The sequence below is a fragment of the Perca flavescens genome, chromosome 11, assembly GCF_004354835.1.
Source record: "Perca flavescens isolate YP-PL-M2 chromosome 11, PFLA_1.0, whole genome shotgun sequence".
In the NCBI taxonomy this organism is placed as follows: Eukaryota; Metazoa; Chordata; class Actinopteri; order Perciformes; family Percidae; genus Perca; species Perca flavescens.
In genome coordinates, this window is record NC_041341.1 from 18,156,302 (window position 1) to 18,184,043 (window position 27,742).

The window sequence follows — 27,742 nt, forward strand, 5'->3', positions numbered from 1 at the left end:
TTTTTCTAAGCTCTATTATCAGACAGTGTTTATTTAATATATATAGCAGAAGTTCAGCTGACTGTGAGCTGGCATACTTGGCACTAAAAATAAACTAAAAGCTTTTCCACACACTTGCAAAACCTTCCAGCTATGAAGTAATGTTGCTTTGGTCAGCTGTGTTCCTCAAATCCAACAGAGCTTAAAACACACGAACAAAACAAAAATCTTAAAAAGTTGATAGATTAGGAACTTTGAAGAGAAAAATACTCTCTGTGTCATCTTGTGTGCGTGTGTGTTTCTGTGTGCACTGTTTCCCTTTGATAACACAGACTTCCTGTTGATGTCAAAATCAACCTTTTTTGCTACCCAAAAATTTGCTCAGAAGGGTAAAGACAAAACTGAGATGTATGAAGGAAAAAAAATAAACATGTCCTCTGAAAATTAATATAGGCAAAAGAAATACTGAAGAATACTGTAGAAATAGATGAGGCCTATACTTAAAGTAAGAAGTGACTGTTGAACATTTGTGAAAATAAATCAAATAACTGTAATTTTACCATTAAAACCATAGACCATATTTTAAATTTGTATCTCATCATTTTAAATTTGTATCTCATCATTTTGACTTTTTATCAAATGTATGACTTTTTATCTCATAATTTCAACTTTTATCTCATAATTCAGACTTTTTATCTCATATGTTTTACTTTTAATCCTATAATTATTGACTTTTATCCTATAATTTTGACTTTTTTCATCTCATAATTATAACGTTTTATCTCACATACCATGGGGATACTTTAATTATCAAGTTTTCATCTATTTTTTTTTTACTGGCAAAAATGGGCTTCCATAAAATACTACTGTTATTTCAGAAAATAACAAGTAGAACATAACATAAGAAAACATTTTGCAGCATTGCACTAAAATATTGTGACTCTGCAAATGATAAATGTCAACTAGATGTACAAATACAATAGAAAAACTAATTATATTTTATTTTACTGCACTAGGGTTACTACAATTACAATTACACTTCAATAAAGTAAAAGCAAATACCATTAAAAGTAACAGCAAATTATGAAGGGGGGGGAAGAACCATCCTTGCGAGGAACCGTTGGTTCCGGGAGGATGTTTCCGTTCTATGTTTCTATGAAATCGTGTTTTTTTACCCGTCAGTTTGGTACTGACAATGGCTTTTAATACTACGATACCCATGAGCCTCAGCCACAAGGCTCAGCCACCGTTGCGAGGCCGAAGAGAAGTAGTCAAAGGCACGAGTCAGAGCTGGAAGGAAAGAACACTTCGTCTTTGCAGTTGGAAACAGAACATTTACCGAGAAGCTACTGATTTGAACCAACTGATGAAGGTGTTATCACGATTCTACAGAACGATTGTTTTAGCTTCTGCTACCGTTGGCGTGGGACTGAACTTTAAGTTTAGTGATTGGATGGTTCTTAGCGAAACAACTCTTTAGAGTCGCAATTTACTTCTCTCCTTGCATGTGTTCCATTTATGTATTCATGTTTGTTCGGTACATTGGCTTGAACATTTGACTTTCATTTGACAAAGAACCACCTCTAACGCAGTTGAACATCATTTTAGTTTCATATCGGTCAATGCCGTTCTCTTAATACATCCATGGTCAATGCTCCAACTGTCAGCCGCCTGCCGTTTTGTACAGAAAATGAAATAACCCCTCCCACTTTCAAACGCTCAGTTTACCGTCTCCATGGTTACATTGCTAAATACCACAGCGTTCATTGACGTTGCTGCATGGGAGATAAATTAGAGAGAGAGAAAAAACACTGGTTTTAATTGAAATAAGAAAATGAGTGGATCTGTGACTCGCACAATTCCTAAGAAAAATGATACTAGTAAAGTTGTTAGGCGGCAACGGGTTTATGACCACTTGTACGGTAAGTAAACGTAACTAGCTAGCTAGCGATAATATTAAACGCCAGCTGACGCAAGCTACCATTTGAAAACTTGCTAGCTAACTCATTTGGTTGACATTACCTGAACTGTTTTGCCACAGATCCAGTTTACACAGTGTCATCGGAGGCAGACCATGCCAGGTCCACCCTCAAGGCCTATGGGTCTAACGACCGAATCGTAAGACGTTTGTACTGAAATATTGTACTGTGTATTATTAAATGTAACGTTATATATTTTCTTTTATACATTGAACACTGAGCGTAACTCATAATGCACCTACCTTCTGTTTACCTGTCCTCTCCTCCTATGACTGACCCATGGCCAATATTGTTTCTCAGTTGTTACATGTGAAATGCACTCACAGACTGTATTTCTCCTTGCCTTTATTAGAGGAGAGTGCCTGAGTTTGGGTCTATGTTCAGTAACCTGTTCCACCACCCACGGTATACTCTTCAACTGGACCCTACAGACCCAGTACCGGCCTCTATTGATCGTCGCTGGCGAGGCCACACAGAACAGCGCAGAGAGGCAATGCAGCAGCTGGCTGGGTAACACCAATAGACACCATTTAGTTGAGCAGCTGCAGCTACTGAGTTACTCATTATCATTACAAATATAAAATGTGTCCCTTGGCATTATCTTCTTGACAGAGTTATTCCAAATGCTCAGTCATGGCTGAAAAGGGAGGAGTGCTATGTGACCGGAGCTGATCGCTGGAAATACTTTAAACGGTTTGATTACCTGCCTACATACTGAATCTGTGGATATAGTGGAATACAATAATTCTAACCTCAGTTGTGCATAGGGCTGGGTACCGAACGTCGATACTTTTATGGTATCGAAAAAAATTATTTATCTTTCGGTGCCAAATTTCGGTAACAAAAGCGTCTCAGCGCGTAAGCCCAAGCTTATCTGTCCTCTCTGCACACAGAGCGGAGCTCCGACCGAGACACACACATGCACGCACACACACACACGGAGAGGTGCGGACGGAGTAAACTGCAGTTTTGTTGAAGTCACAGAGAGTCACGGTTGGTTTCAAGTGTAGTTACAGTTTTTCAAAACTTCACGCAGACAGCATTTGCTGCGATATGATATTAATGGCGAGCCGAAAGCGGTCGCGGTGCTGTTGACATTACACTTCCTCTTAGACAAGCAGCCACAACGGTGGTTCCTCTGCCCTGATGACTGACTGACAGGCTGAGCTTGTAAGGCAAGGCGCTTTTATTAATGTTACTTTGAGTGAGCAGTTTTACCAGAATTTTTTAATTTTGATAACTGTTTTGATTCACAATTAAGGTGGAAAATAAAAGCTTTGTGCTTAATGTATTTTTGTTGAAGTTGAAATGGATTTTAAAACATATGGTATCGAAAAAAGTATTGTTAGGAACCGGCATCGAAACTGAGGTATCGAAATTGGCACCGGATCGAAAGATTTTGAACGATACCCAGCCCTAGTTGTGCATCACTTACCTCAACCTAATATTATGACAGTTAACTAAAGATAACTGCCACAGTTCCCACATTAAATATTAACATAGTTCCATTTTGTTTCCTTTAGTCCTCTGATTCATTTTTCACAGCAGGTTCCCCCAGATGTGATTTTTGCATTGCCTAAGTAAGTTCAACGGTTTCTCACGCTTCTTTTTGTTGCCATTTCTGTTGTGCTCTTATGCTGACAGAGGGTACATCCTCCTTTCCATACTTTTTGTCTAATCAGAGAAGACTTTGCATCAGCTTATGGAACGAATGCTGAGCATCAGCCCACACACTTCACTGTGGGGGTCCAGACAGATTACAGGGAAAGTGAAACACAGACAGACCCGTACAGCCCTGAGTATGTGGTACAACCTGGGACAACTCCCGCAGAGCTCCTGCAACTGGCAGCTTTGACTTGGGGTACATGATCAACTGTTGAGTTCTTAATTACATAGACTATAATGGGCAATTAACTTTGTTAAAAACATACATCTGCAGCCTTACTGGTGCTCTCAGCTGAATAATTTACTTTTACCGTTCCCCTTAGGTCGTGGTCTACCTGCAGGCCTGGCAGAAGTGGAAATGATAGAGCGGGCACGTGCCAAACGAGCTTGGGAGGCCACCCTTCCTCCACTGAATGACCTTAGTCAGCTGGACAAAAGGAGACGTATAATGGAGGAGATGGAGGTCAAAGAGTGGGCTTTCAGAGAGGGAGAAATCGAGAAGTGAGTGACGCTGTTCCACAATAGCTTCTTTTTATTGTTATCCCTAACTGATAAGACAAGATAAGACAAATAGAGAGGTAAGTACAGCACTACAATTACCACTACAGCAAACCATAAAATTCCCAAACTTATGTAGCACAGTGCATTAATGTCTCTTTGATACTGCCACTGGGAGTTGGAAATTTGCTGACACATGAGTTTGAACAAAGTTCTTCCATTGTAAAGGCAGTTTCTCTTATCAAAATGCCACAAACCAAGTACTGTGGCTGATACTATAAGTCTAAGAACTTATTAAGCAGTCTTGGTGAACCCTCCTCCCCCTTGTTGTTCTGCAATGCAATGCTCTCCCTTTCTGTGGGTCCTGGCCAGGTTGCAAAAGGCCCGTCTTGCTTTACTAAAGGACCTCTTGAGGCAGAGAGATGAGGCCCAGAAAGAAGTCACAAACGAGAGACTGAACCAGATATATTCTAAGCACCAAAAGGACAAAGAGACCAAGCTGCACAAGATTCACAATGACTACAGCAGGTGTAAGACAACCGCTGCTTCTACTCTAAGATAATATCCAGATCATAAATGTATTATGCAAGGCTTTATTTCATTCATTGTCATCTGTTTCCCTTTTTCATTGTTGTATTGTGGGCAGCACTGAGAAAACTGGAAGCTAAGAGGAGAAATGTGGAGGGGAAGCTAGAGCAACTTGGCATTGTCAGGAAATATACAGATTCTCAGACATATCCCCCTCGGAGCCGCAGGAATACATTCACCAACAGGAACACCCGCAATAATGAGTTGAAAAGCCACTACCTAGACACATATGAAGGTCTGAATCTAAATGTTTATGGACAAGTAGAATTATGTGGATAATTTCCATACTAGCATCAGAGATTACAGTATAAATGTATTTAGAAGGTAACTTTGTCATCATCATAGGTTTGCTACAGCTAGAGGCAGGGCTCTCTGCCTCAGTCAAGCGATGGGAGAAAAGACCTACACCTAAAGTCAACATCATCAAGAATGTGATCAAGCACCCTGCAAGCAGAGAGGTAGAACTGATGAAGAAATACAAGGTAAAGCAGAAAGAAATGTGTTTTATCAAGCATATCACTTAAGTTCTACATACACATGAATTAACAAGGGTGGCTCCACAGGCCCTGAGAGAGGAGGCGAAGGAGCAAGTTTCCAAGAAGTCTTCACGTTTTCTTGTCAAGAAGGAGAAGCCTGTTCCTCGTCCTGTCTCTCCCAGAGTGGGGGAGCCTCCAGAGGTCAGCTAATGTCTCTGACTCTAATTGACGTGGACCTTGTTCATCCTAAATGTTCAATTTTGTTAATGTTAATTTATTTATATGTCCCTCATTAGGGGGATGAGGAGATAGAGCTCGCAGTCATCCACTTGCAGAAACTACTGAGAGGAAGGAGTATCCAGTACGAGGTCTGAATGTGTGTGTGTGTGTGTGTGTGTGTGTGTGTGTGTGTGTGTGTGTGTGTGTGTGTGTGTGTGTGTGTGTGTGTGTGTGTGTGTGTGTGTGTGTGTGTGTGTGTGTCTGTTTGCTTGCATGTATGACTTTTATATGCCAGATGTGCCTACAGAAATGTTTGCATATGTTTCAAACTGTAAGGGCATCTCTATTCACGTCTGTCTGTGCTGTCTTCTGACAGATGTTTAAGGGGAAGGAGAACCATCTGGATCTTATTCAGGAACTAAGGACCGTCCACGCCCTGCAGAGGGAGGAGCAAGAGCTACAGAAAGCTGACAAAGGGCTCGTAATGACCCTTAAAAATGAGAGAGACAAACATAGACACAAGGTGAAACACACAGGCACATTTGCATACAGAAGTTTACAAACTCCAAACAATCTCATTACGCCTTTTCTCTCCCCTCCCAGACCGCTCAAGAGGAGGCGTCTCAGGCCAGAGTGGTCGGTGCAGAGCTTGAACACCTGTTTGACGCCTTGTCCAAGGAGCTGATTCATCTCCAGGAAGAGCGCAGGATCCATGCCTTTACACTATTGGCTGAGAGAGACCGTCGCCTACGAGAGGCAGAGGAGAGTGGGAGGAGACAGGTGGAGGAGCGCAGACGCAGAGAAGAAGATGAGATCTTCAGACAAGTTTGTAGATGTGTTATTTTTTAGCTATAGTAATAAGACTGTCTGTCTGTCTGTCTGTCTGTCTGTCTGTGGTGCACATGTTTTAATGCATGTTGTGTGTCCTAAATGCATCACAGGTGGTACAGGTACACCAGGAAACTGTGGATTTGTATTTGGAGGACATCATCCTAGAGACCTTGGAGCAGACCGCTGACCAGCAGGCCAGAGAGGAGATCCACAGGAGGGCGAAGGAGGTCAATGACATTGCTTATGCCATGGAGGAAAGGTAATAGATACCTCAGCATGTCTGCTAATATTTTGTATTCAGAAATGTAAACGATAATAATAAACAAGAATCATTTTTTGTGTGTGTGAGTAGCCGGAGCAATCTTCAGTCGGAGGAGATTGTGTCAGAGTTGGTGTACAGTTTCCTTATCCCAGAGGTCCAGAAGATCACTGTCAGACAAAGAGGTTTGGGAGATTTTTATTTTTTCACTGTATTCACACACATTTTAATCATAGAATTCAAAATCTAAATGATATGATTATAAGTAGACAGTATTTGTATCAACAATTATAAATGGGTAGAAAAGGCACCACGTTTCTTAAAAGTAAGAGATCATTTATCCCTTACTTTTAAGACCCTTTCTCTTAATAAAAACAAACAAAATATGAAAATGGAAGGTCAGATGCTTTGCTCACTGGTCTAACCTTGTGATTTCTCTCTTCCAGTGCTCCAGAGGCAGCATAGACACTTGCAGGCAGCTCGGAGCATCATTCACGGAACTGCAGAACATTCTGAGATACTTCCTAGTACTTTGGAGGCCCCACAGTTGACCTGTCCCTCTGAAAGAGCCTCCAACCGAGTCCTCGAGATGATTAGCCAAGTGGAGCAGGAGAAGGGGAAGGAAACAGAGCAGCACCACATTCAAACTGAGTAAAGAGAGGACTAAAAATCCCAAAATGTGTACTGAGATGCAGTCTAAGGTCTAAATTTGTTGTTCATATTATTAAAGTAGTAATTAAGTATTAAGTCATTTCCATAATCATCATTGTGAGTTTAGGGCCTTTTGATTATTACTTGTTATTACATATCGTATCTAGAATTTACAGTATATTCCCACCTTTTCTGACAGGATCAAGTACAAGCTCCATTTCCATCTGGGGAGTTGGGCTGCTGTGGGGGTATGGAGGATTCAGGGGTCCCTGATTAAGCACTTCTCATTTTAAGTTGACATAGAGTGACTTAATAGATATTTGAGGATGTTTCAGGGATGCATTTTACGGAGGGATTCATTCATTTGGTGACTTATTTACTGAGAAGAAAATGTGCTTTAAATGGCATAGGAAGTTCTCCAATTATTACAACAATCTGAGGTGAATTACTTTCTTTTATTATCCTATATTTTGACTTAACCATGACAACTACAGTTGACAGCCACTGACTGGTGTTGTAAATAGTAGTGAATTTCTATCAAATTTTGGGGTAAACTGCTTAGGGCAGGGGTGTCAAACTCATTTTCACTAAGGGCCACACTGGAAAAAGAGAATCACACCAAGGGCCAGACATGTAGAGTTTATTGAAATGCTTTTGTTACTGCGTGTCACTTTTTTAAAAACATTTTGTTTTAAAAAAAAAAAAAAAAGGTTTCCTCATTTTGTGTTGTTTTTGTTCTGACTTTTTTGTGGCTTTCCTCAGACATTTGTCACTTTTTTGTAAATTTGTTGCTTTTCCCGACATTTTTGTACGCTTTTTGTTGCATTTTTGTAGACATGAAGCCCTACAAAAGTCATCAAAAGAGTTCCTTAGCCATCATAGAATTTAGCAAATCAAGCAAAACAATGATCTTTTTTTTTTTTTTAACAACAACCTGTTTCACAGCCTGAATATGAAAACTCTCTCTGCTTCTGGGGGGATTTCTGAGTCTCAGAGTCGGCAAATCTGCCATATTCTGCTTTGAATGTCATATAATTGCTTTGTTTTAAAAAACACTTTCCTGTGTTTGTGGTTTGGCGCAGAACTAGGTGAGTCAACATTTATTGTGAACCCAAATTTATATACGGGCCGGATCTAAATCTGCAAGGGGCCGGATTTGGCCCCCGGACCTTGAGTTTGACACATGTGGCCTAGGGGGTGCATCTTTAGCTCAGGCCTGTCAAGATGTCCCACCAGGCAGGCACCTTCAGCAGCAGCTCAGCACTGGTTACTCAAAGAAATAGAAATGAAATGACATGAAAGGTAACTAAATGTGTGCACTAAATAGAAACCAATGTACTGCCAACAATACAAAATAAACTTAGTATGATGTATGAAACAAAAGCTATAGTAGGCTATACCTGTTTGCTGATGTATGTGCAATGTGCATAAGGTCAAACTCATTGAGGAGAACATTAACTATTAAACATATGTGTATAAAGAACGAAGGCATGTGCTACTTACTATGTGTGTTACATTTAAATCGGATGTGGGTAGGCGGCAATCGGAAGGGACAGTTGCCTATATTCCTTCATACTTTACTACTACTACTTTTCTATACTCTCATAGAAGCCCGTACTTGGTTCAATGAAAGCCTCAATAGAATAATGCTCAGAGTGAATTTGAAGTCATTTTACAACAGAGTTTAGGAGAAATTCAGCTCTAAAGTCAAAATGCATTGTAACACATTATCTGTTTTCTCATATTATATCTTTTCCTTATAAGGTTTGCTGAAAATGTCAACACATTTAAAAAAAAACATATATATATATATATAATTTGCAAACATTTTTTGCTATTTATGCAATTTTGGTAAATATTATTTTTATTTAGCAGTTTCTGTTTTTTCTGCTGCTGAAAATCCCTTTTCTCCAACAACGATGACAGGTTATACATTTTTAGCTTATAAATAATTGTATGTAAGGCTATTCGTCTTCTACGAATAAGACACACGGCAGCAAGTACATCTCGCTGCAGCCCTGGGGACTTTAGGGGGGGGTCGCAATGCACCATGAGCGAACATTTCACCACGGTGCCCCAGCCTTGGCAACGGGCCCGACCCGCGGGCTGCAGCCAGGAAGACGCTGTACTTGAAACAACAAACAACCGGGCCAACAGGAGTAGCTTGCTGTAATGCGATACTCGTTCTCACCTGTTGAGTGTACAGTAAATCCGCCGGGAATTACGCTCTGCTAGGCGAAACCCCGTGGACTACAGACAGCTGTTTGGACATCTGGAATCACCAAGTCAGCGAGTGGAATGATCTCGATCTCTGTTTGATTAAAACTCGACCTTTGGCCAGGCAAAGGACAGGTAGGAAACAGTAGGTATTTTCAGATTATTTTACACGTTTGTTTTTTTAGACTATTGAAAATATGAATTTACTGTGTCAGAAAGGTGTTGCTGCACATCAAGTCGAATGCATGTCGGTAGTCGGTAGAGGTGCGTCGCCCAAACAGAAATACTTTTTGTGAGGGGGGGCACTTCTTTGTGTTTTCTCCGGCGCTCAATCACACGGATGTGTAAACTAAAGTTATGAGTTAGGCTACTCGTTAGTTGCGCAGTGTGAAAGCGCATCACACTGGGTTATATATAGGCCTATTACATAAATAGCCTACACAATATGACTTGGGTTTCGGAATAATGTCATAAATGACGTAGGCTATAGAGGATTAATGATTTAATAACCTGTTTATTAACACTATAAATACATGCCTTGGAGATAAAAACAAACAAACCCAAAACACTGGTCTGTCTCAGTTCAGTTGCAATCATTGGCTTGAAGATGAAACAATAACAATAGGCCGACAGGCTCAAATATCTCAACTGAGCCATACATAGTTGTGCGTCACTGCACTTTTATTCAAAGATTAATACAAGAAAATGATGTAGCCACAATAGTGTCTTGCCCTTAAGAGCATCACAGCACATCATTACAGATCCAATTCCTTCTCTAAATGAGTTGTGATTGTTATCTTATCATCCCTCATAGGTGAGAATGAATAAAGCCGCTGGAGTACAGAGCATCCGAGAAGCGCTCACAGGGCACAATGAAGAGGATGAGGACGAGGATGGAAGGGTGACAGATGATGAGGAGCCCAGAGCCTGTGGTGTGTGTGGAGATCTGGCCAAGGGTTACCACTTCAATGCTTTGACATGCGAAGGCTGCAAGGGCTTCTTCAGGTGAGGTTGTTTCACTCACTCTTTTTCTGTCTCACATACATGCAGCTGAAGCAGCTTCTCCCTCATCTCAGTCTGTATTCCTGGTTGTGACATTATTTATGACAACCAACAGGGACATCTATGATATAATAGAGAGGTGACAACATGCTTCTCACTTTCCTTAGCCATGTAGACTTGAAACCAAGAAACTCAGTGACAAGGCAGATTTATTTATTTAGTGTTCACGGTTGCTATAGGCGCCATTTCTGAAACACTGTTACCAAAAAACAAGAACAATCATCAGATGAATTTAAATTCATACTGTGCCACACAACATGTAATCTTTCCTGTAAAGCCTTCTCTCACTCCAAACATTCATTCGTGTTTGAAAAAGAAATACATTTGTGAATTCAATTAAATTTGGTTCATTACAATGTATGCAGAGGCTTGTCACCCAGATCAACAGACAGAGATATGGCCAAACTATTTACAACTATTTACTATAGTCATTAGTGTTGCCACCAGATGTCTCACTAACAGCCAGCTGTTGGTCGGCTAACTTTACATATCCACAAGGAAAGGTGTCTCTGTGATGTCATCGCCTGATTAGGGTAAATGTGTTTTATTCATGCAAGCATTTAGCAATTGTTGCTATAACCAGGCCCAAGACATATTATCTTGTATTACAAGTTTAATGTTTATTTGTGCATTGTCCCTGTTTCAAATAAATATATTTCCATTCCATTCCATAATTCTTCATGTTCCTCACAGTAGTCTCCTGAATGATTTCCTTGCTGGTGCAATGTCGTCAAATAGATACATACATGGCACAGAACACAGTAATACTATTATATAATGTTTTCCCATGAATGTGATTTCTAACTTCAGATTGTTGTTTGTAAGCTGTTACTAAGTGGATTTTTGAATAAATTCAGACGTGCCATAAAGAGGTCAACGCAGCTCCGCTGTATGTTCCTGAATAAATGCAAAATAACTAAAAACAACCGACGGACGTGTCAAGCCTGCCGCTTCCGTAAATGCCAGGCCATAGGCATGCGCCAAGAAAGTAAGTAACATCCAGATACAGCAAATGATCCTGCATTATTTTAACATAACACAAACTTTTACTGTATATATTTACATAAAATGAAACAGTAAGTATGTGATGTGAAGAGCTTATCATTCAAATGCTGGATTGCTGATCATATATTATTACATTTGCGTATTAATATGACATTAGTTTTTTATACTATATCTATATTTGCTTTGAGAATTCTACTTCAACAGAATTTAGCATTAGAAGTTAATCTGAACACTGCAGGAGTGATTTAAAAAACATATATGTAAAATTAATTTTTTAAACTATCAGTTTAAAAGAAAATCAGATTTCTATACATGCAGGTATTATTTGTGTCCTTGTAGTGGTTATGTCTGAGAAGGAGGTATTGGAGAGGAGGATCCGAATCCAGGCGAGGAAAAGGCTTGACGCACCAATACAGCTTTCATCCCAACAAGAGGAAACCATTCAGGAGCTACTCTGTGGCCACAGCAACTCATTTGACTCAGCATTTTACCGCTTCAGTGACTTTAGGGTGCATGAATGACTGCCAGCATGTTTTAGGTGTTGTCTTCGTCATTGTTTTAACTTGTCTGACTAACGTCTTCTTTTTTCAGCCTATAGACAGAAACGTCCTTTCGGCGAGTGATTACAACCCATCTGAAAGGGACCTCTCCTCCCTCTCCTCCCTCTCGCCCTCCTCCAGTCTCTCTGGCTCCTTTAAACAACAGGAGAACCAACAGGATGGAGAAGTCAGAAAAGGCAGTGTTTTCACTGCTCTTCCACACGTGGCTGACCTCACCACTTACATGATTGAGGACATTATTAGTTTCTCCAAAAGTCTTCGGGACTTCCGGTAAATGTGTGCCTAAATGAATGCATATTCAAATATTGTTTTTATAACTGATGTCTATCTGGAAGAACTTATTCACTATTAAGTGTGTGTCTCGCTTACAGATCTCTACGCATGGAGGACCAAATTGCTCTGTTGAAGGGAGCCACATTTGAAATGATGCAGACCCGCTTTAACATGGTGTTCAATGCAAAAACAGGCATCTGGGAATGCGGCCATATTACATACTGCATAGACGACGCCGTACGAGGTGAGCCCACTTACACAAGCATAAGCCAAAGCTTTTGTTTATATTTTCAGAGTTGGTTTGTACTGTGCAGTGTGAAGATGTACAGATGAGTACACATCACAAATAACACACAACATTGACATCTTATCACCTCATGAAGTTGATATGGTTAACATGCTAGTTGCGTATAAACACATCTAGCCACACTGAGCAAGTGTTTCTGTCCATCATCGTGGGTCCAACATTCACTCTCCTTTTAGCTCTGTTTTGTTCTCTACCAACTCTCATGGGAAATATCTGTCTCTTTAGCTGCTAAATGCTCTGTTATGTTCACCAGCTAGTTTCTAGCTGTTTGGTGCTGAGCAGGTAGTGCACAAAAAACAAATAATAATGAGCCTAATAAAACTAACACTTTGTAGAGTTGTGAGGAACTACATAATTGAGTGATAATTCTCTGCAGGTTAATCACTAAGAGCAGCTAATTTTGGATTCCAGTAGTCATTTGATTCATTGTAAATGTAGAAAAATATTGATTATTGCAGTTTTAAGGAAAGAGGTGGAATTGTATGGAGGCTGAAGTCTAATCAAGTCTGCAGTACTGTACTTAATACAAAATACATTCAGTGATGGTTGCAGCTTAACTAGCATTGATTGGAAATACACCAGCATTGGATGGATGTGATTGGATAACGTGAGATAGGATAGAAAAGTGTTTTAAAGGCACAAATATGATAGGATGCTGATTAAATAGTCAGCAGTACAGAGGTATGTATTGAATGTGAGTAATCTGGGTTATAGTGACATTGGTGGAAAGTATTCAAAACAAAAGCAGCGTCAGACATGTCTACTACAGATCTTTTTTTTAAAGCAACGCCTGCACACTGACACTTTGATTCCAGCATGTTTTTTTGACCTGATGAAGGGATCAATGTGGAGGTGTTAGTTTCTCATTTGACTTGTTTCAGTTTCTATTACCCTTGCACCTTTAATATACAAAGTTGCAAAGTAGTAGTTTATAGTAGTACTTTTTGTTTTTGAGAGTTCGACAAACGTGTGTGCACTCCTCTCACACCTCTTATCTCATGTTCACAGAGGGTGTAACGTGACTTCTGGAAGAACGTTTGCCACAATGTTTTCGAACTGGTGTGGTCTGCTTCTTTTCTAAAGATCAAACTGAATGCAGTTGGCATGCATTCACTGTCTTCCAGCTTTATACTCCCTACCTTTGGCAGGCCAAATTGAACCGTCTCTAATGCTGATACTGAGTGCATTGTCTGTCAAAAATGTTCATGGGATATTACAGTAAGATTAGGAAATAATTCAAGCCACACAAAATAGTATTCTGATTGGCCAGCTGGTGTCTGTTAAAGATTTATATTACAACAATTCAAAAAGAGTGCAAGGTATATTAAAATGTACGTATTCTTCATGCTACATTAGCACAGAGGATACAGTTACTCTGCTATATCAAGACATCTTATAGTGACAAAGTTTTCACACTGAGATATTGTGGTTTAAGCGTGTCATAGCTTGGGATCTTAAAAAATAAAGGCATGTTTCTCTTCTTTTTTAAATAAATATGAAATGCCCATGACCAAAATGTTGTGTCTCCAAAAACTCTTTAATGACAGCGTGGCAGAAATGTAACCTTTTCTTTCACATCTCACCTGTCTACCAGGTTTGCATTTAAAACTTTTTAGCATGTGATCTTTTATACTTAGGTAAATATTGATCTCAAGGAAACAACAATATGTTGTGATAGTAATCCTGATAATAATGTTGTATATATTACCCACCCTTTATTTACAGCAAATACTTAAAAAAAGAAGAAGCAAAGACTGCATTCCCATCATAGCTGAGGCTACAGACAGTTTGAACTTGTACAGCTTGTTGCTAGAAAGACGGGAAACAATTGTAATGCCTCTGAAAATAGTAAATTTAGCACAACGTACCTTTCCCCAGTATTATCTTCTTCAGAATAACACAGGCATGGCAGAAATGCTGTTCTCACTCACATATTAATTCAAATTGATTCCACTTCCATCTGGTTGTGTGGAGTTAGAAAGAAGTGAGTTTACTGGACATCTGTAGCCCACTCCTCCCTGCTGCATCAAGTTTGATCCTTTTTTTGTTGTTGTGTGAAATAGATAAAGACAGTGTGGAATGCATTTGAAGTCAAGCAAAGTGCATTGACATTGTACCCAAGTACAGCGCTTGAGTACATTTAGATAATTTCCATGTTTTGACTTGTATCACTGTCTATTATTGCCTTACCATCTCTGTCATGTTCACCTGTCTGTTCCTCTGTTTTGTAGCGGGTTTCCAGCCGCTCCTGCTGGAACCTCTGCTCAAATTTCACCACACACTGCGCAAGCTGGGCCTGCAGGAGGAAGAGTATGTTCTCATGCAAGCCATGTCCCTGTTTTCTCCAGGTAGTAGCAGGTCTTCATCCCTGTCCAATGATAATCAATCATTTATGAACTCTGTAAATATTTAAACCCTAGAAACAATGTGTATTTGTACCCAGCCCAGCTTTGGATAAGTAGATTTGTTTGTATCTATCAGACCGTCCAGGTGTGCAGCAACACAGTGTGATTGACGAGCTTCATGAAAACTTGGCACTGACCCTAAAAACCTGGATTGACTGTAAGAGGACAGGACCAGAAAAAACGGTAAATGAAATACCAGGAGCCACTCTCACTCCACTCACTCTGAAATCTTTCACAGACTGAACCTCCTTTATTTCCTCTGTGCCTCCAGCTTGTTGTACCCCAAAGTGATGGCCTGTCTCACCGAGATGAGAACGATGGCTGAGGAGTACAGCAAACAGGTTCTGCAGATCCAAGACATCCAGCCAGATGTTATCTCGCCTCTCATAATGGAGATGGTCAGTAAAAGCCCCTGTAATGAGGACTTCTAAAACTAACATCTGCTGTACATGGACGGGACCCGCTGAATGACCTATTTGATTTAAAGCAAAGTATTCAGTTTTTGCTGTTGTACAAATGTGTCAAAATACAAAAAAATGCATTTCCGTCATGTGATAGTCTAAAGCAGAGTCCGCTAGGGGGTCCTCAGAGTTGCTGCAGGGGGGCCACCAAATTATTGTTTGATAGTAAAAAAAAAAAATATATATATATATTTATATGTCTGAAAATATACATTAACATGAATTCAACATATTTGTAAAGATATAACTTTTTTAAATGTATACAACATGGATGATAGGCTGACTGGCCTATAGATGAGTTAGCTATCTACAGATATAGTTAAGCTTAAGGGTTCACTGTTCTACATTTTAACATTAAAACATGATTTATAAATATATGAATACTTCAACAATATTATTTTAATAGCTTAGTGTTGTATGCAGCATAAAAAGGCATATTTAAAGGCTCTAGGCCACCCTACACATTATTGTAGGCCCTGTTTTATATGCAGCTCAATTTTATACAATATGTATAGCAAGGGGTCCCTGCTCCGTCTCTTTTTCAGCTGAGGGGTCCTTGGCCTAAAAACGATGGAGACCCCTGGTCTAAAGCATAGTCCGCACAAAATCCTGAACAAATAAAGATGATTTTAAACCTCACTGTCTGAGTGAGGCAAGTTCTACTGAGATGTAAACTATCATCTGGTTTGCACACTACCTGCACGTCAAAGAAGCCATGAGTAAGACAGCATTACGTTTTACAAAGTTTGTTTTATTTATGGGTTACAGTACTGGTGGATTTGCCATTTCCGTGTTATTTGTTTTGCTTACATACAGTAAGTACACATTGTGATTGTCTATGAATGAATGTTGTGAGGTGTGATGTTTTTCTTAATTGTCAGAGAGCACAAAGTATGTACAGTATTTTCTCAGAGAATTCTCTAGTTGCAAAGACACTCTTTGTGTTTTCTATTTGTTACCTCAGGTTGTTTAGTATTTTAATGCAATCATGTGAAGCGAAAATGCTCTATAATTATGGTAAATAAAACTGCTCCACAGATTGAAGTGTGTGATGGCGCCTTTATGTCATTAACAGCATAATAAGACAAACACTGCCGCACTGTGGTCACACTAAGACAAAGGTGGTGCCAACTCAAAAATTGTGTCTGGTATGTACACAACTTTTAAGAAATGGTCCTAAAAATAGTCAACATTTGACCAATATAGTAAAAAAATAAGTAGGACTTAGAACACAGGGTACAAAAAACATTTCCATAGAAAGTTTTTGTGCAAGTTTATATTTTTTTGAATTATTTTAATTTGCTGTTACTGCATTTTATTCATTTTCTTTCAAGCTCAACAGAGTTCTTATATTTTACAGCTCAACTAATACAGCGTAATCATTATTGCACATATAGGGATGGCAATGTTGATCTGTCAGTCCACCTCTTTGGTCCATAAAATATCTCATCAACTGTTGGTTGGATTACCATGAAATTATGTACAGACATTCATGGTGCCCAGAGGATGGAGCCGACTGATTTTGGGGTTCCCCTGTTTTTTCCTCCAGAGCCACCATGAGGTTTCCATTTGTGGTTTTGAGTGAAATGTTTCAACATTTATCGGATGGATTGCTATACAATTCTGTGCTGGCATTAATGTTCCTTTTAACTTTGCTGATCCCCTGACTTTTTAACCTAGCGCCATGATTTGGTCAAAATTTCAGTGTGTCACATACATGCAAAACTTATGACATTCCCATCAGCTTCATCTTTACTTTGGGTTTAGTGCTAATCAGCAGGGGTTGTAGCTGATTCTGTGGTCTGTCCTGGGACCAGTGGTCTCTGGCAGGGACCAGTGGTCACAACCACTAGGGGCGCTAGAGACACTGGTCGCGACCAGCTCCTCAGTGGTTTTACCTGTGGTCCCTGTGGTCTGTGAAGCGGCTTTAGTAGTTGTAGAGTTTGTAATACTCCCATCAGGTCGCAGATTTAGAGTACCTCGGTTTAAGACCAGTAGGGGTAAAAACTCCTTTGTCCCATGTGCAATAACTCAGCTTAATTTGCACATGTAATGTAGTACTTGTTTTGTTTTTAGAGATTGTTCCAGTGGTGATAAATTATGTTGTGTGTATTACACAGGAAATCTTTTTTGTACTCATGTCTTGTATTGTTGCCTCTATTTGTATGTGGCTTGAATGTGTTTCTTTTTATCTTTCACTTCTAACTGCATATCAAGTTTCCCATTTGGGATAATAAAGTGACTTAACTGAACTGAACTGAACATAATTGAATTATATGTTAGAGATTTGGCCTCTAAAGGTTAGAGGGGTCTGCAGTATATCCTCCAGGTCAGAGTGCTCAGGCAATTGAGAAAATTATGAGATGTGTGTTTAAATGAAATGACGAACCTGAAGATATCTGAAAAAAAAGGATTTAGTGATGTTGAATTTACTGACCAAGTCAGTGAAACTGAGAAAGATGTTATTTAGGAAAAAATCTTTACATGTTGAAAGGCCCATACTGTCCCACTGAACGATCTGTGTAAGTAATCTTTGACTTTTATTGTTTTTATTGTTATTCGTCGAGATATGCTTACGTGTTCAGACTCTTTTTAGATTTGAGCCATCTTCTGTGTCTTTGACTATAGCCTAACTGAAATGTCATTGAATATAAGCCCCAAATGAAGAAGAAGAAGAAGAAGCTTATAAAGCCACAAGAGGCCCTATCAGGAAAAATAATCTCTTTATATATATATATATATATATATATATATATATATATATATATATATATATATATATATATATATATAAAGAGAGAGAGCAAGAGAGAATAATGGTTTCTTTAAAGCACTTTCAGTGCCCAGAAAAGTTCTATATAATTCCAACCCATTATTTTATGTTTATAATCTGTCCTCTTCCTTGTTTATTTTTTCCTTTGTTGTCATGAACTTAAATGTTTTCTATTATGCAGTCCACAATTGACATCCTGGCGAGATTTGAGGGTTTTCCAGATTTTATCCAGAAAAAAATCCTTTGAACGATCAGGTGATCAGGTGCTGGATCAATCAAGATGATTCGACTGTTACTTTTGTTACTGTACTGTAGGCTACTTAAGTTGAATTTTTAATTGAACTTTTACATTTTTGTATTTCATTTGATAGTTTTCCTCCACTACATATATTTGACTTTAGTTTCTAGATTTGATACAAAGGGTAATGTGACAAGCTTTTAAAATGCAACACATTGGTAAAGTTTAAACCAGTCAGGAAGACATGGACCTGCATAGTCGATAGTACTACTCATACAACTACGACGAATCATGATCATTTAATCATTGTTATTATGATTTTTATTAATAATAGTGATCAATAGCATTGGATAGACAAACGATTATGGCTTCTCACATTAGGCGACTCTGCTCACACTTTGAGAAACGTGAAAAGTTGTATTAAAAATAAACACTCCACAGATCACTCAACTGGTCCAACGAACAGAACAGATCACAGAGGAGGTGGTCAGGACCAGTAATTTTAGTGCCCTTTGTGCCAGTAAGATGCTGGTAATGACCACTGTGCCACTGGTTGCAACCAGTGTCTCTAGCGCCACTAGTGGTTGTGTCCACTGGTCTGTGCCAGAGACCAGCTGGTCCTGACCACACGGATCTCCATTATCAATAATAATAATAATCATAATATATATGATATAGTGTATTTTATAGACAAAAGATTGTGATCTCTGACATTTATCCAGCTAACAGTGCTGCCAAAACGACAGGAAGGGTTTGACAATACTAAAGCAGCTTCACAGACCACAGGGACCACAGGGAAGACCACTGAGGAGCTGGTCGCGATCAGTGTCTCTAGCGCCCCTAGTGGTTGTGACCACTGGTCCCTGCCAGAGACCACTGGTCCGTGCCAGAGACTAGCTGGTCCTGACCACACGGATCCATTACCAATAATAATAACAACAATAATAATCATAATATATCTGATATAATGAATTTTATAGAAAAAAGATTATGATCTCTGACATTTATCCAGCTAACAGTGCTGCCAAAACAACAGGAAAGGGTTTGACAATACTAAAGCTGCTTCACAGACCACAGGGCAGACCACTGAGGAGCTGGTCGCGACCAGTGTCTCTAGCGCCCCTAGTGGTTGTGACCACTGGTCCCTGCCAGAGACCACTGGTCCCAGGACAGACCACGGAATCGGCTACAATCCCCTCTCGTGCTAATTCCTGTTAGCAGGCGAAGATGCTAAACTAAGATGGCAAACATTGTAAGCATTAGACTTGCTAGACATCAGCATGTTCACGTTGTCATTGGTAGCATGCGGACGTTAGGATTAAGCTAAAGGCACAGCGGCGCTTTGAGCTAAATGCTAAATACAGCCTCACAGCGCTGCTATGACTGTAGACTCTTGTTATCATATAAATATGAACGTTTTTAACATGGACATTTGGAAGAATCACACTCAAATACAATTGAAAAAACATTCATGCTGGAGCCATCACCTCATGAACTTTTTCATGTAGTGAGAGTATTGGTAAAAACTTTGTATTTTTAATCAACTTACTCACAATTTTCCAAGTGTGTAACCTTAGCTGCTGCGTCTGCAATTTGGTATCGGAGAGCAAGTCTTAACACCAAGGGGGTAAGCTTCGCTTCAGAACGCGAACCTTCAATGGCGCCATTTTGTTGCTACGAAGCGATCACCTCTTGTTAGCATTACACTGACCGCCATTTTTTTTACGTCACTTGACTGCGAATAACTTTACATCTGAAGCGTTTACAGACTCTATTTGTCCATTGTTTATTTCTAAAGAAACACGACAATGTATAAAAGGCTCCATTACCTTATACCTCACGTTATAGCTCCGTAGCAGACGCTTTTATAAAAATAGGCTAACGATTGTGTCATAACCAAGTGACTTACTGTCGCATCATAGAGGAATTACCATATAGTACAGGAGAAGCTTGCAGGCAGTTTCGACTTACATGAGCTGTTTAGGTTTAATTACTAATGTTAACTAGCATGTTAGTTAGCAATAATTAGCCTTTGCTTATGTTATCTCCTTACATATACCTACACTCTCCGTCTCTGTAAGATTGGAAATGATTGAGATTTCTCACGGCACGGCTACCAGAAGACTTACAACTTTCAGACACGTTGCTCACGTTGTCTCTGTCAGTTGGAGGCTGCGCAGTAAAGCAAGAGATCACCGGAAAAGTGCTTCTAATAGCCTTCACTGGTCTCCGTCCAGAGCAACGGGGTCTATTGGTCCATTATATATGTCAATGCTTGACACTTAGAAACATTTAATTAGGAACATGTACGCTCTTACTTTTCTTAAAATATTGATATATAGACCAAAATACTCTGAACAGGTTTTATACATACCGACTGTGATTTTGCACTCACTAAAAGAAGATGGGACAGACAAAGAGCCTTGATCATTTCCAGGCTATCCTACTCTTTATTTAATGCAAATTACAGTACCAGGGAACTATTCCTCAGAGCACGCAGAGGGAGTATTTACAGAGGTGCACATTTAGCATACCTTCACAGAACAAAAGAAAAAAACAAAACAAATGAAATAAAATGTCAGTCACAAACAGAGGCATTCAAGTAGTAGTATTGTAATACAGGATGTTTGTTGTATTTTCTATGATTTTTCTTTTCTTTAACCCCAGTTCGCATATCAAACTAGTATATATGCTAGTACTTGCTCATCTTCTTTTTTGGTAACCTTTGTGGTGTTTTATTGAACTGGAGTTAGGGCTAGGGCGAGGAGGTCAAACTTTCTGGTGGAGGGTAGCAACACGTTCATGAATGCAAAATTACAGCAAGCAGGAGACACGAGAGAGGCTACATGACTCGAACCCTTAGGTGCTACTGAATCCCCCCTGCTAGTATGCAGAAAGGAAGGAGAACAAGCAAGAGGACAGAGGAACAACCAAATATCCAGAGAGAGAGAGAAAAAAAAAGAGACAGATTACATTACTGCCCCTGAGGATGGCTCATCACAACTACATCTTGTTTGGCTTTGGTAACGGAACCAACGCTGTGAGTAATACAGAAACTGTACTGTATATTTACAGTAAATGAGGCCTTTTTAACCCCTGCTGCCATCCACAACGACCCCCCCAAACCACTTCATGCCCCGGAGCCCGTGCCAGGACTGGTGGTATACAGGTTTGTGCGTGCATGTGTGTCCAAGATAAAACATCTATTAAAATAAACACTCCTCTACTTGTATCTTCAGTCAAGGAAAAGAAATCCTTAAAATGTCTGTATATTACATTAAGTGTGCAATGAAGGGGGGAGCTGTGTGAGTGGAGGGGATTAGAATGTGTGTGTGCAGGACATTCAACAGCACCGAAGGGAGAGTCACAATCAGGAGGGGAGGGGGGGTGGGGAGAACAAGGCGAAGGTGTATGAAAGCAAAGGCACTCCAAACTATAGTTACACTATACATGACTAGTTCTTGTTACAATAATACAGCTGTCATCTACTGTACAGGTAAGATTGAACATATGGCTGGATAAAGCTGATCATCATCCTCATCATCATCTACAATATCCATGAACAACATCAGTTTTGCCTTGATTGTTTTGTTTGTTAATCTTTTTTTTTTTTCATTTAATTCCCTACCCTTTGTCATCTTTGTTTTTGCTCATAAACAGTACATGGGTCTGCATATATACATACCTTGGCAACATGGAAAAAAGAATCAACATAACAACATAAAAAAAAACATACAAGTCAGAATTTTGGTGAGGAGCATTTATACTGTATATACAAATTCTGCTTTTTTTTTTAACGTGAGTATTCTCTGTAAATAAGACGCTTCGACACTGTACCGAGTGGCTCTATGTGCGGCAGGTGGAGGAGAAAGAACGCTAGGCTAACACTTCAGTCAGTGGTCACAACATGAGAGAGTCAGACGTGAGCCGAGGGACCACCACCGGGACTTCTTAGGGAGTTGAGGAAAATAAGTGTTAAGAAACATCTTGAATTCTTCACAGAGACGGAGAGCAAGAGCTAGATTGTGGGGGGGGGGAAATGTTTGTCTAGACATCGCACTGCCACAGAAACACTGTTACAGACAGTCAGTCCAAAGACGGGGAATAGAGCAATGCCCTAAAACCATCTACAGCCTTATACAGACAACACAGGAGAACAGGGAAGTGACTGCTGGAATCTAACAACACTCCAGCAAAGAAAACAAAAACACCACCTTATCTATATCTATTGTCTTTAGGCAGCAGCAAATATTGCCACTGCTCTGCCAGATATGAGCTCACCATAAATGATTTCTGAACCATTGTAGTTAATATACATATATCTATATATACTTTTTATACATAAGGAAAAGTAATATATAAACTGTGTATGTATGTATGCATGTTTGTTTTGTATGTATATATATATATTATACAAGCACACAGGACCAGATACATGTCACATCCATCGCACATGGCAATCCAAAAAACATCTGCCCAGGAGTACAAAACAAAAATTATAAACAAGGTCGAGTAAAACAACTTTTCTGACCATTTAAAAACAACCCCGGGCAAAAAAAAAAAAAAAAAAAAAAAAAAAAAAAAAACCTGTCCAAACGTTACCCCTGCAAGTGGACTGCTTCTTTCCACATACATCAGGATCATCATGCACCCATGTGTGTGTGAGTTTATGAGTGTGTACATGTGTGTACGTGTGTATACCCGTGCGCGAGCCTCATGCCTTGTCTGCGGAAGTGGAGGTGAGAAGGGAGAGGGCGGGGTGACCCCCGGGTGATCCTAACCATACTCAGGCCATGCACTACAGGAGAAACCAAAGGGGGAGGGGGATCAACCAGGGGACACATGGGGTCAGAGGTCAAAGGATGAGGATGCAGAAAAATGGGACAATGTGGTGGAGGACAAAGGAGGAAGGCCAGATAGGGAGAGGGCTCAAGGGGGGACAGCTTAGGACTTTTTCTACAGATTGTCCTCTTACAAACATTAGCAGGCTAGCATTGTGTATACATTTACAGTGTACTTTTATCCATAGTACAGTCGACAACACCTCTGGCCCTGCGCTTTCCTTCCCCCGTTGAAAGGGCACGGAGAGATGCCTTTGACGGAGGATGGAGTAGAGTTCAAACAGCTGGATGAGGGGGGCCAGTCAGGGATAAAAGAGGCAGACTAGGGATGCGTGGTTTGTGGTCATGGCATGGGGCTGTTGGCTAGCTGTTGAACCCGGGCTGCTTCAGCATCGCTCCGCTGCTGTCAGGGAGGAGAGCAGGGCAGAGCTGAGCTGAGCAGAGCTCACCTCACCCCCTGCCCGGGGCAATGGAGAGGCCGTGGGTCGGGGCTGAGATCGGGGGGGGGCGGGTCGTCTGTGGGCTCAGGAGGTGGAGTTGCAGGCCGAGGCAGAGGCGGCGGTGGTGCTGGGACCTCGCTCTGTGCTGCTGCCATCTGTGGACAGGAAGAGGAGATGATCAGTTACAGTTACAAACTAATAAGTAAGGAGATTAGTAGCTACAAGTAGGGGACGAGTTACAGAGCTACTGCTGTGAGTCAAAGCGTATAAGCAACACCCTTAACACCCAACTGAAGTTGCTCAGTGATTACAGATCGCACTGGGCTCCCAGGCACGCATGTGTGAAACTGGGCCAGTATGTTTCAATGTTGTGGAAAATGTAAGCAACCGACTCTCTCTGGTCAAAGCAACAACTTGCACAGCAGCCTTTAGTGCCCCACAGTGCTTTTTATACACAAACTTTTAGCATAAGTTAAAATCCACACAACTTGAAATACTTCAAATTAAATATCTGGACCACGAGAGCTTAACACTATACAGTATTCAAGTCAGCAGCAATAGAAGTCACAACCAGTACTTCCAACAGATAAGAAGAGCCTTCAAGCTGCGTTAAAGAAGTGCCTGTTAAAGGAAGCGTGACTCTAACCTGTAGTGGCAGAGGTGTTAGTTGGGGTAGAGGCAGCGGCCTGGCTGCGGGCGTGAGCAGGGATGAGTATGGAGGCCAAAGAGGGATTACTGGATAACTCTGAAAGAGAAAGAAAAAGTTACCAGTTTAATAAAGATCATGCAACTCCTGGACAGATAGCAGACGGAGATCACAATACATCGATGGAAGTGAGGTGATTTGGAGGTGATTTGTACTAATAAAAGAAGCTAGGAATAGATTCTAGTGGTAAGAGGTCACTAATGCTTAATAATGCTAAACAGTTTGAGATCTGTGTGAACAATACTACGGAAAATCTGATGACAACAGGAGATTATTTCTGTCAAATTTACAAGTAGTGTGTTAAATACTTAAAGGGTATATAGGCTAGCATTTCACAGTATGAGAACACCTATCATAGAAAAAGGCTGAGGCATACAGCAGAAGCTCAGTCGTTAGTGTTCACGAATACACATAGGATCACTTCTGAAAAACGTACAAAGACACTGATACCAGTACATTTTACCAATGCCGATATGTTTTGAAACTGGAACAATGACTACATTAAACGAGGAGTTGCTCAACAGAAAATGTCTCAGCAACTATTCCGATAATTGATTAACTGTTAGTCATTTTGTCAAGCAAATATTTGTCGGTTTACTTTAGTCTTCTATACTAATAAACAGAATTTCTTTTGTGTGTGCATACCCTGGGTGGTGAAATTGAAGAGGGAGGGCTTCTCTCTCCCATTGGGCAGTTTGACGTTGGGGTCGCGCAGCTCGTCAAAGAAGGAGTGCGCGCAGGCCTCTAGAGGGGTGAGGCGGGCCGTGGGCGTGTACTCCAGCAGGCGAGAGCACAGGGCGATGGCCTCTGGAGGTGTACGCGGCCGGAACACCTGGACAACAGTTAGACACAAACACGGATGTCAGCCGCATCAGTGACCACATGAAGTCTGTTCTCAAGTGTTAAACAAAAACACACAGACACACACAGACACACACAGACAGACACACACAGACACACAAAACGAACTTGTGCGTGAAAATGAAAATATATATATTTTATAAAGTCTAATGTACTCAGTCAAATGTGATAGTTTGTTGTGAATGAATGAATGAATGAATGAATGAATGAATGTCGTTGAGTGCTGCAGCAGTGAACAGTCGTACTGACTGAACGCAGTTACACAGAGCGACCACAGCACGGCGCCTGAGAGGCCAACAGGAGGACCTGCGGCTGCTGCCTGCTGATTGGATGACTGTTATCCAATGCAAGAGCTGAGGGTGGGACTGCTGAGGGAAGCCAGATGTCCCTTTACTGCTTCCCACCTGTTTTATTTTCACCATGAATTAAAAACAGCTAAACTGTGAGCATGAAGTGGAGAACCTGTCTTTAATAAACTGAAAGATAACGCAGAGCAAAGTAAGAACTGGCTGAGCAGGATGGACTTTTGTGGTTCAAGACACAGTGCGGTAACTGAGATGACACCGGTTCAACACCTAAAACATAAACCTAAACACATGTTTAAGAGCCAGTCAGAAGCATCTGCCAAATAAACGTAAAGTAATGTAATTACGCATAGCATGCTACTGTTGAGGGGTGAAAACCTTGTGCAAGCTTGATAGACATTTTCAGTTTAAACAGCGGGATTTGTAAGGATTTTGTGGCGTTTCCTTAATCCACGACTTCGTCTGAAAAATTGTAAATGTGACAGTTGCTACCTTTCTCAAGACTGTTCAAAAAGGAGCAAAAACAAGAGCAGTCCTCAGATTATTTCATAGAAACCTTAGAATGCTTCACGCGCATAAGAAAACTATTAAAAAGAGTTTTATGACAACTGTGTAAGATTTAGTCTTTTGCCTGTGTTTTATCAGTCAGTCATTCTTAATAGCTCAGAGTGGGCTATGAAGGCCTCATATGCAGCTCTGTTGGGTAGATGGGATGGATGGGTGGGAGCAGCATGCAGGTATGTCGACAACACAAGCATGGAGACGAGAGATGCAGCAGCGGTGGATCTTAGAGAAGTAAAAGGGCTCCTGTACCTGTTGACTCACCTTAGTCCAAGGATGTGCCTTAATCTGGGGAAATTTGAACTCAGTGTAGTTGGGGTTCATCTCGCGGATCTGCTCTCGGGTTGGAGTCCCGAGAACCTGGTAAGAACAGGACAGACAAGAACGTGACTCAATATGCCTTTAACGTGAATTAATCATCACTTGTGAAAAAGAAACAGACCTCCTTCAGTATTTTTTTTTTTTCTGTATATGAAGACTTTTACACCCTGTGGGTCACCCCGGTCATTACCTTTATAATCTCAACCAACTGATCCACTCCACTGTCACCAGGGAATATTGGTTGTCCTAGCAACAGCTCTGCCAGCACGCAGCCGGCTGACCACACATCTAAAAAGTAAAAAGTAGGTCACAAAAGGGAAAAAGGAGTCAGATACAGGCAAAAGAGGGCCAGAGATGACCACGCTCCTCTGGATATCTAGCAAATAATACAGAACATCTGATCACTATTGTCTTTTACAATATGTTTATATTTCACAATCAAATACAATCACAAGTAACATATAATATAATGTATTTGCTAAGGTTAAGCTTATTTAGTGTCCTTAAGGGTTAAAGTGTTGACTGTGACAGCTGGAGTCAGCCTACCTATGCTGGAAGTGTAGTCAGTGGCACCAAAGATGAGCTCCGGGGCTCGATAGTAGCGAGAGCAGATGTAAGACACATTGGGCTCTCCGCGGACTAGCTGCTTAGCACTGCACACAAAATCAAAGCACATAATCGTTATCATCACCATATTCTACTGCATGTTAGAAGTGTGAATCTTCACTCATCTCCTGATTCGATTACAATTATTATGTCAGCGATTCAATTTGATATCTCGATGCGTCAAATACATTTTTCTATTAAAGCCATGTAGGATATTTAATTCATAGCTTTTTCTGCAGTGCTCTAATACTAAATAAATTGGATACATCAAACTACAGCACTGAGCACATGGCGATTCCTGAATGTGCAAAACATAACAGAATATGTAAATAGAAAGGTTGTTAGGCCTACATTAAATTGTAAACAGAAATAATTGATTATGAGCCTGCCGATTATCGATGCAGCATCGTCCATGTCCACGATTCAATGCATCGATTATTTGATTAATTTCAACACCTTTACTGCATGTTGGCCAAAAGAAGGGAAATATGAACCTAAAGGAAAGCCTCGTCATTGGGACTCACACAGACAAGTGTGCAAGTGAAAACCGAGTATTGCTGGAATTGTGAAGGAACATTAAAATTTTAAGCTCTTCAGATGAACACTTTACAGTCCCTTTAAATGCTAGGAAAAACCTGACCACTGTTGACGGAAC

At 40.4% G+C, this 27,742-nt stretch overlaps 3 protein-coding genes across 6 annotated transcripts in view; 2 read left to right on the forward strand and 1 right to left on the reverse strand.

Annotated features, from left to right (window-relative positions):
- Window positions 1-1,242: 1,242 nt before the first annotated feature.
- Window positions 1,243-7,774, forward strand: cfap91 (cilia and flagella associated protein 91). 2 transcript variants are annotated; one of them, XM_028591330.1, is made up of 17 exons: window positions 1,243-1,901; window positions 2,021-2,097; window positions 2,311-2,468; window positions 2,571-2,651; window positions 3,482-3,538; window positions 3,641-3,819; window positions 3,947-4,124; window positions 4,494-4,651; window positions 4,768-4,944; window positions 5,055-5,191; window positions 5,273-5,386; window positions 5,482-5,553; window positions 5,781-5,927; window positions 6,008-6,229; window positions 6,346-6,494; window positions 6,588-6,679; window positions 6,941-7,774. In XM_028591330.1, the coding sequence occupies exons 1-17, from the start codon at window positions 1,814-1,816 to the stop codon at window positions 7,147-7,149; spliced, it is 2,295 nt and encodes a 764-aa protein (XP_028447131.1). In that variant the 5' UTR covers window positions 1,243-1,813; the 3' UTR covers window positions 7,150-7,774. The 2 variants fall into 2 exon arrangements, with proteins under 2 accessions (XP_028447131.1, XP_028447132.1); XM_028591331.1 differs by having other exon boundaries at window positions 1,243-1,351.
- Window positions 7,775-9,237: 1,463 nt separating this feature from the next.
- Window positions 9,238-15,390, forward strand: nr1i2 (nuclear receptor subfamily 1, group I, member 2). Of its 2 annotated transcripts, none has more exons than XM_028591399.1 (9): window positions 9,238-9,507; window positions 10,177-10,367; window positions 11,282-11,412; window positions 11,769-11,938; window positions 12,021-12,259; window positions 12,361-12,506; window positions 14,801-14,917; window positions 15,051-15,157; window positions 15,246-15,390. In XM_028591399.1, exons 2-9 carry the CDS (start codon window positions 10,183-10,185, stop codon window positions 15,297-15,299), a joined length of 1,149 nt encoding a protein of 382 aa, XP_028447200.1. In that variant the 5' UTR covers window positions 9,238-9,507; window positions 10,177-10,182; the 3' UTR covers window positions 15,300-15,390. The 2 variants fall into 2 exon arrangements, with proteins under 2 accessions (XP_028447200.1, XP_028447198.1); XM_028591397.1 differs by having other exon boundaries at window positions 9,238-9,497.
- Window positions 15,391-20,868: 5,478 nt separating this feature from the next.
- The window catches only part of gsk3ba (glycogen synthase kinase 3 beta, genome duplicate a), a 33,886-nt gene continuing 27,012 nt past the window's right edge, over window positions 20,869-27,742 (reverse strand). Inside the window, exons 6-11 of one of the 2 annotated variants that reach the window (XM_028590642.1) lie at window positions 27,028-27,134; window positions 26,672-26,769; window positions 26,413-26,520; window positions 25,079-25,265; window positions 24,374-24,472; window positions 20,869-23,882 (exon numbers count right to left, since the gene is read on the reverse strand). In XM_028590642.1, the coding sequence (XP_028446443.1) occupies window positions 23,812-23,882; window positions 24,374-24,472; window positions 25,079-25,265; window positions 26,413-26,520; window positions 26,672-26,769; window positions 27,028-27,134 (670 nt within the window). In that variant the 3' untranslated portion in view covers window positions 20,869-23,811. The remainder of the gene's footprint in view (window positions 23,883-24,373; window positions 24,473-25,078; window positions 25,266-26,412; window positions 26,521-26,671; window positions 26,770-27,027; window positions 27,135-27,742) is intronic. The other variant, XM_028590643.1, reaches the window with a different exon arrangement.

Excerpts from the sequence above, each read along its gene's own strand:
- nr1i2 (XM_028591399.1), top strand. The coding sequence starts at position 10,183 with ATGAATAAAGCCGCTGGAGTACAGAGCATCCGAGAAGCGCTCACAGGG. Across the intron at positions 12,507-14,800 it reads CATAGACGACGCCGTACGAG|CGGGTTTCCAGCCGCTCCTG; the intron begins GTGAGCCCACTT and ends TCTGTTTTGTAG. Across the intron at positions 15,158-15,245 it reads GGACAGGACCAGAAAAAACG|CTTGTTGTACCCCAAAGTGA; the intron begins GTAAATGAAATA and ends CTGTGCCTCCAG.
- cfap91 (XM_028591330.1), top strand. The coding sequence starts at position 1,814 with ATGAGTGGATCTGTGACTCGCACAATTCCTAAGAAAAATGATACTAGT. Across the intron at positions 5,192-5,272 it reads AACTGATGAAGAAATACAAG|GCCCTGAGAGAGGAGGCGAA; the intron begins GTAAAGCAGAAA and ends GTGGCTCCACAG. Across the intron at positions 5,928-6,007 it reads GAGACAAACATAGACACAAG|ACCGCTCAAGAGGAGGCGTC; the intron begins GTGAAACACACA and ends CTCCCCTCCCAG.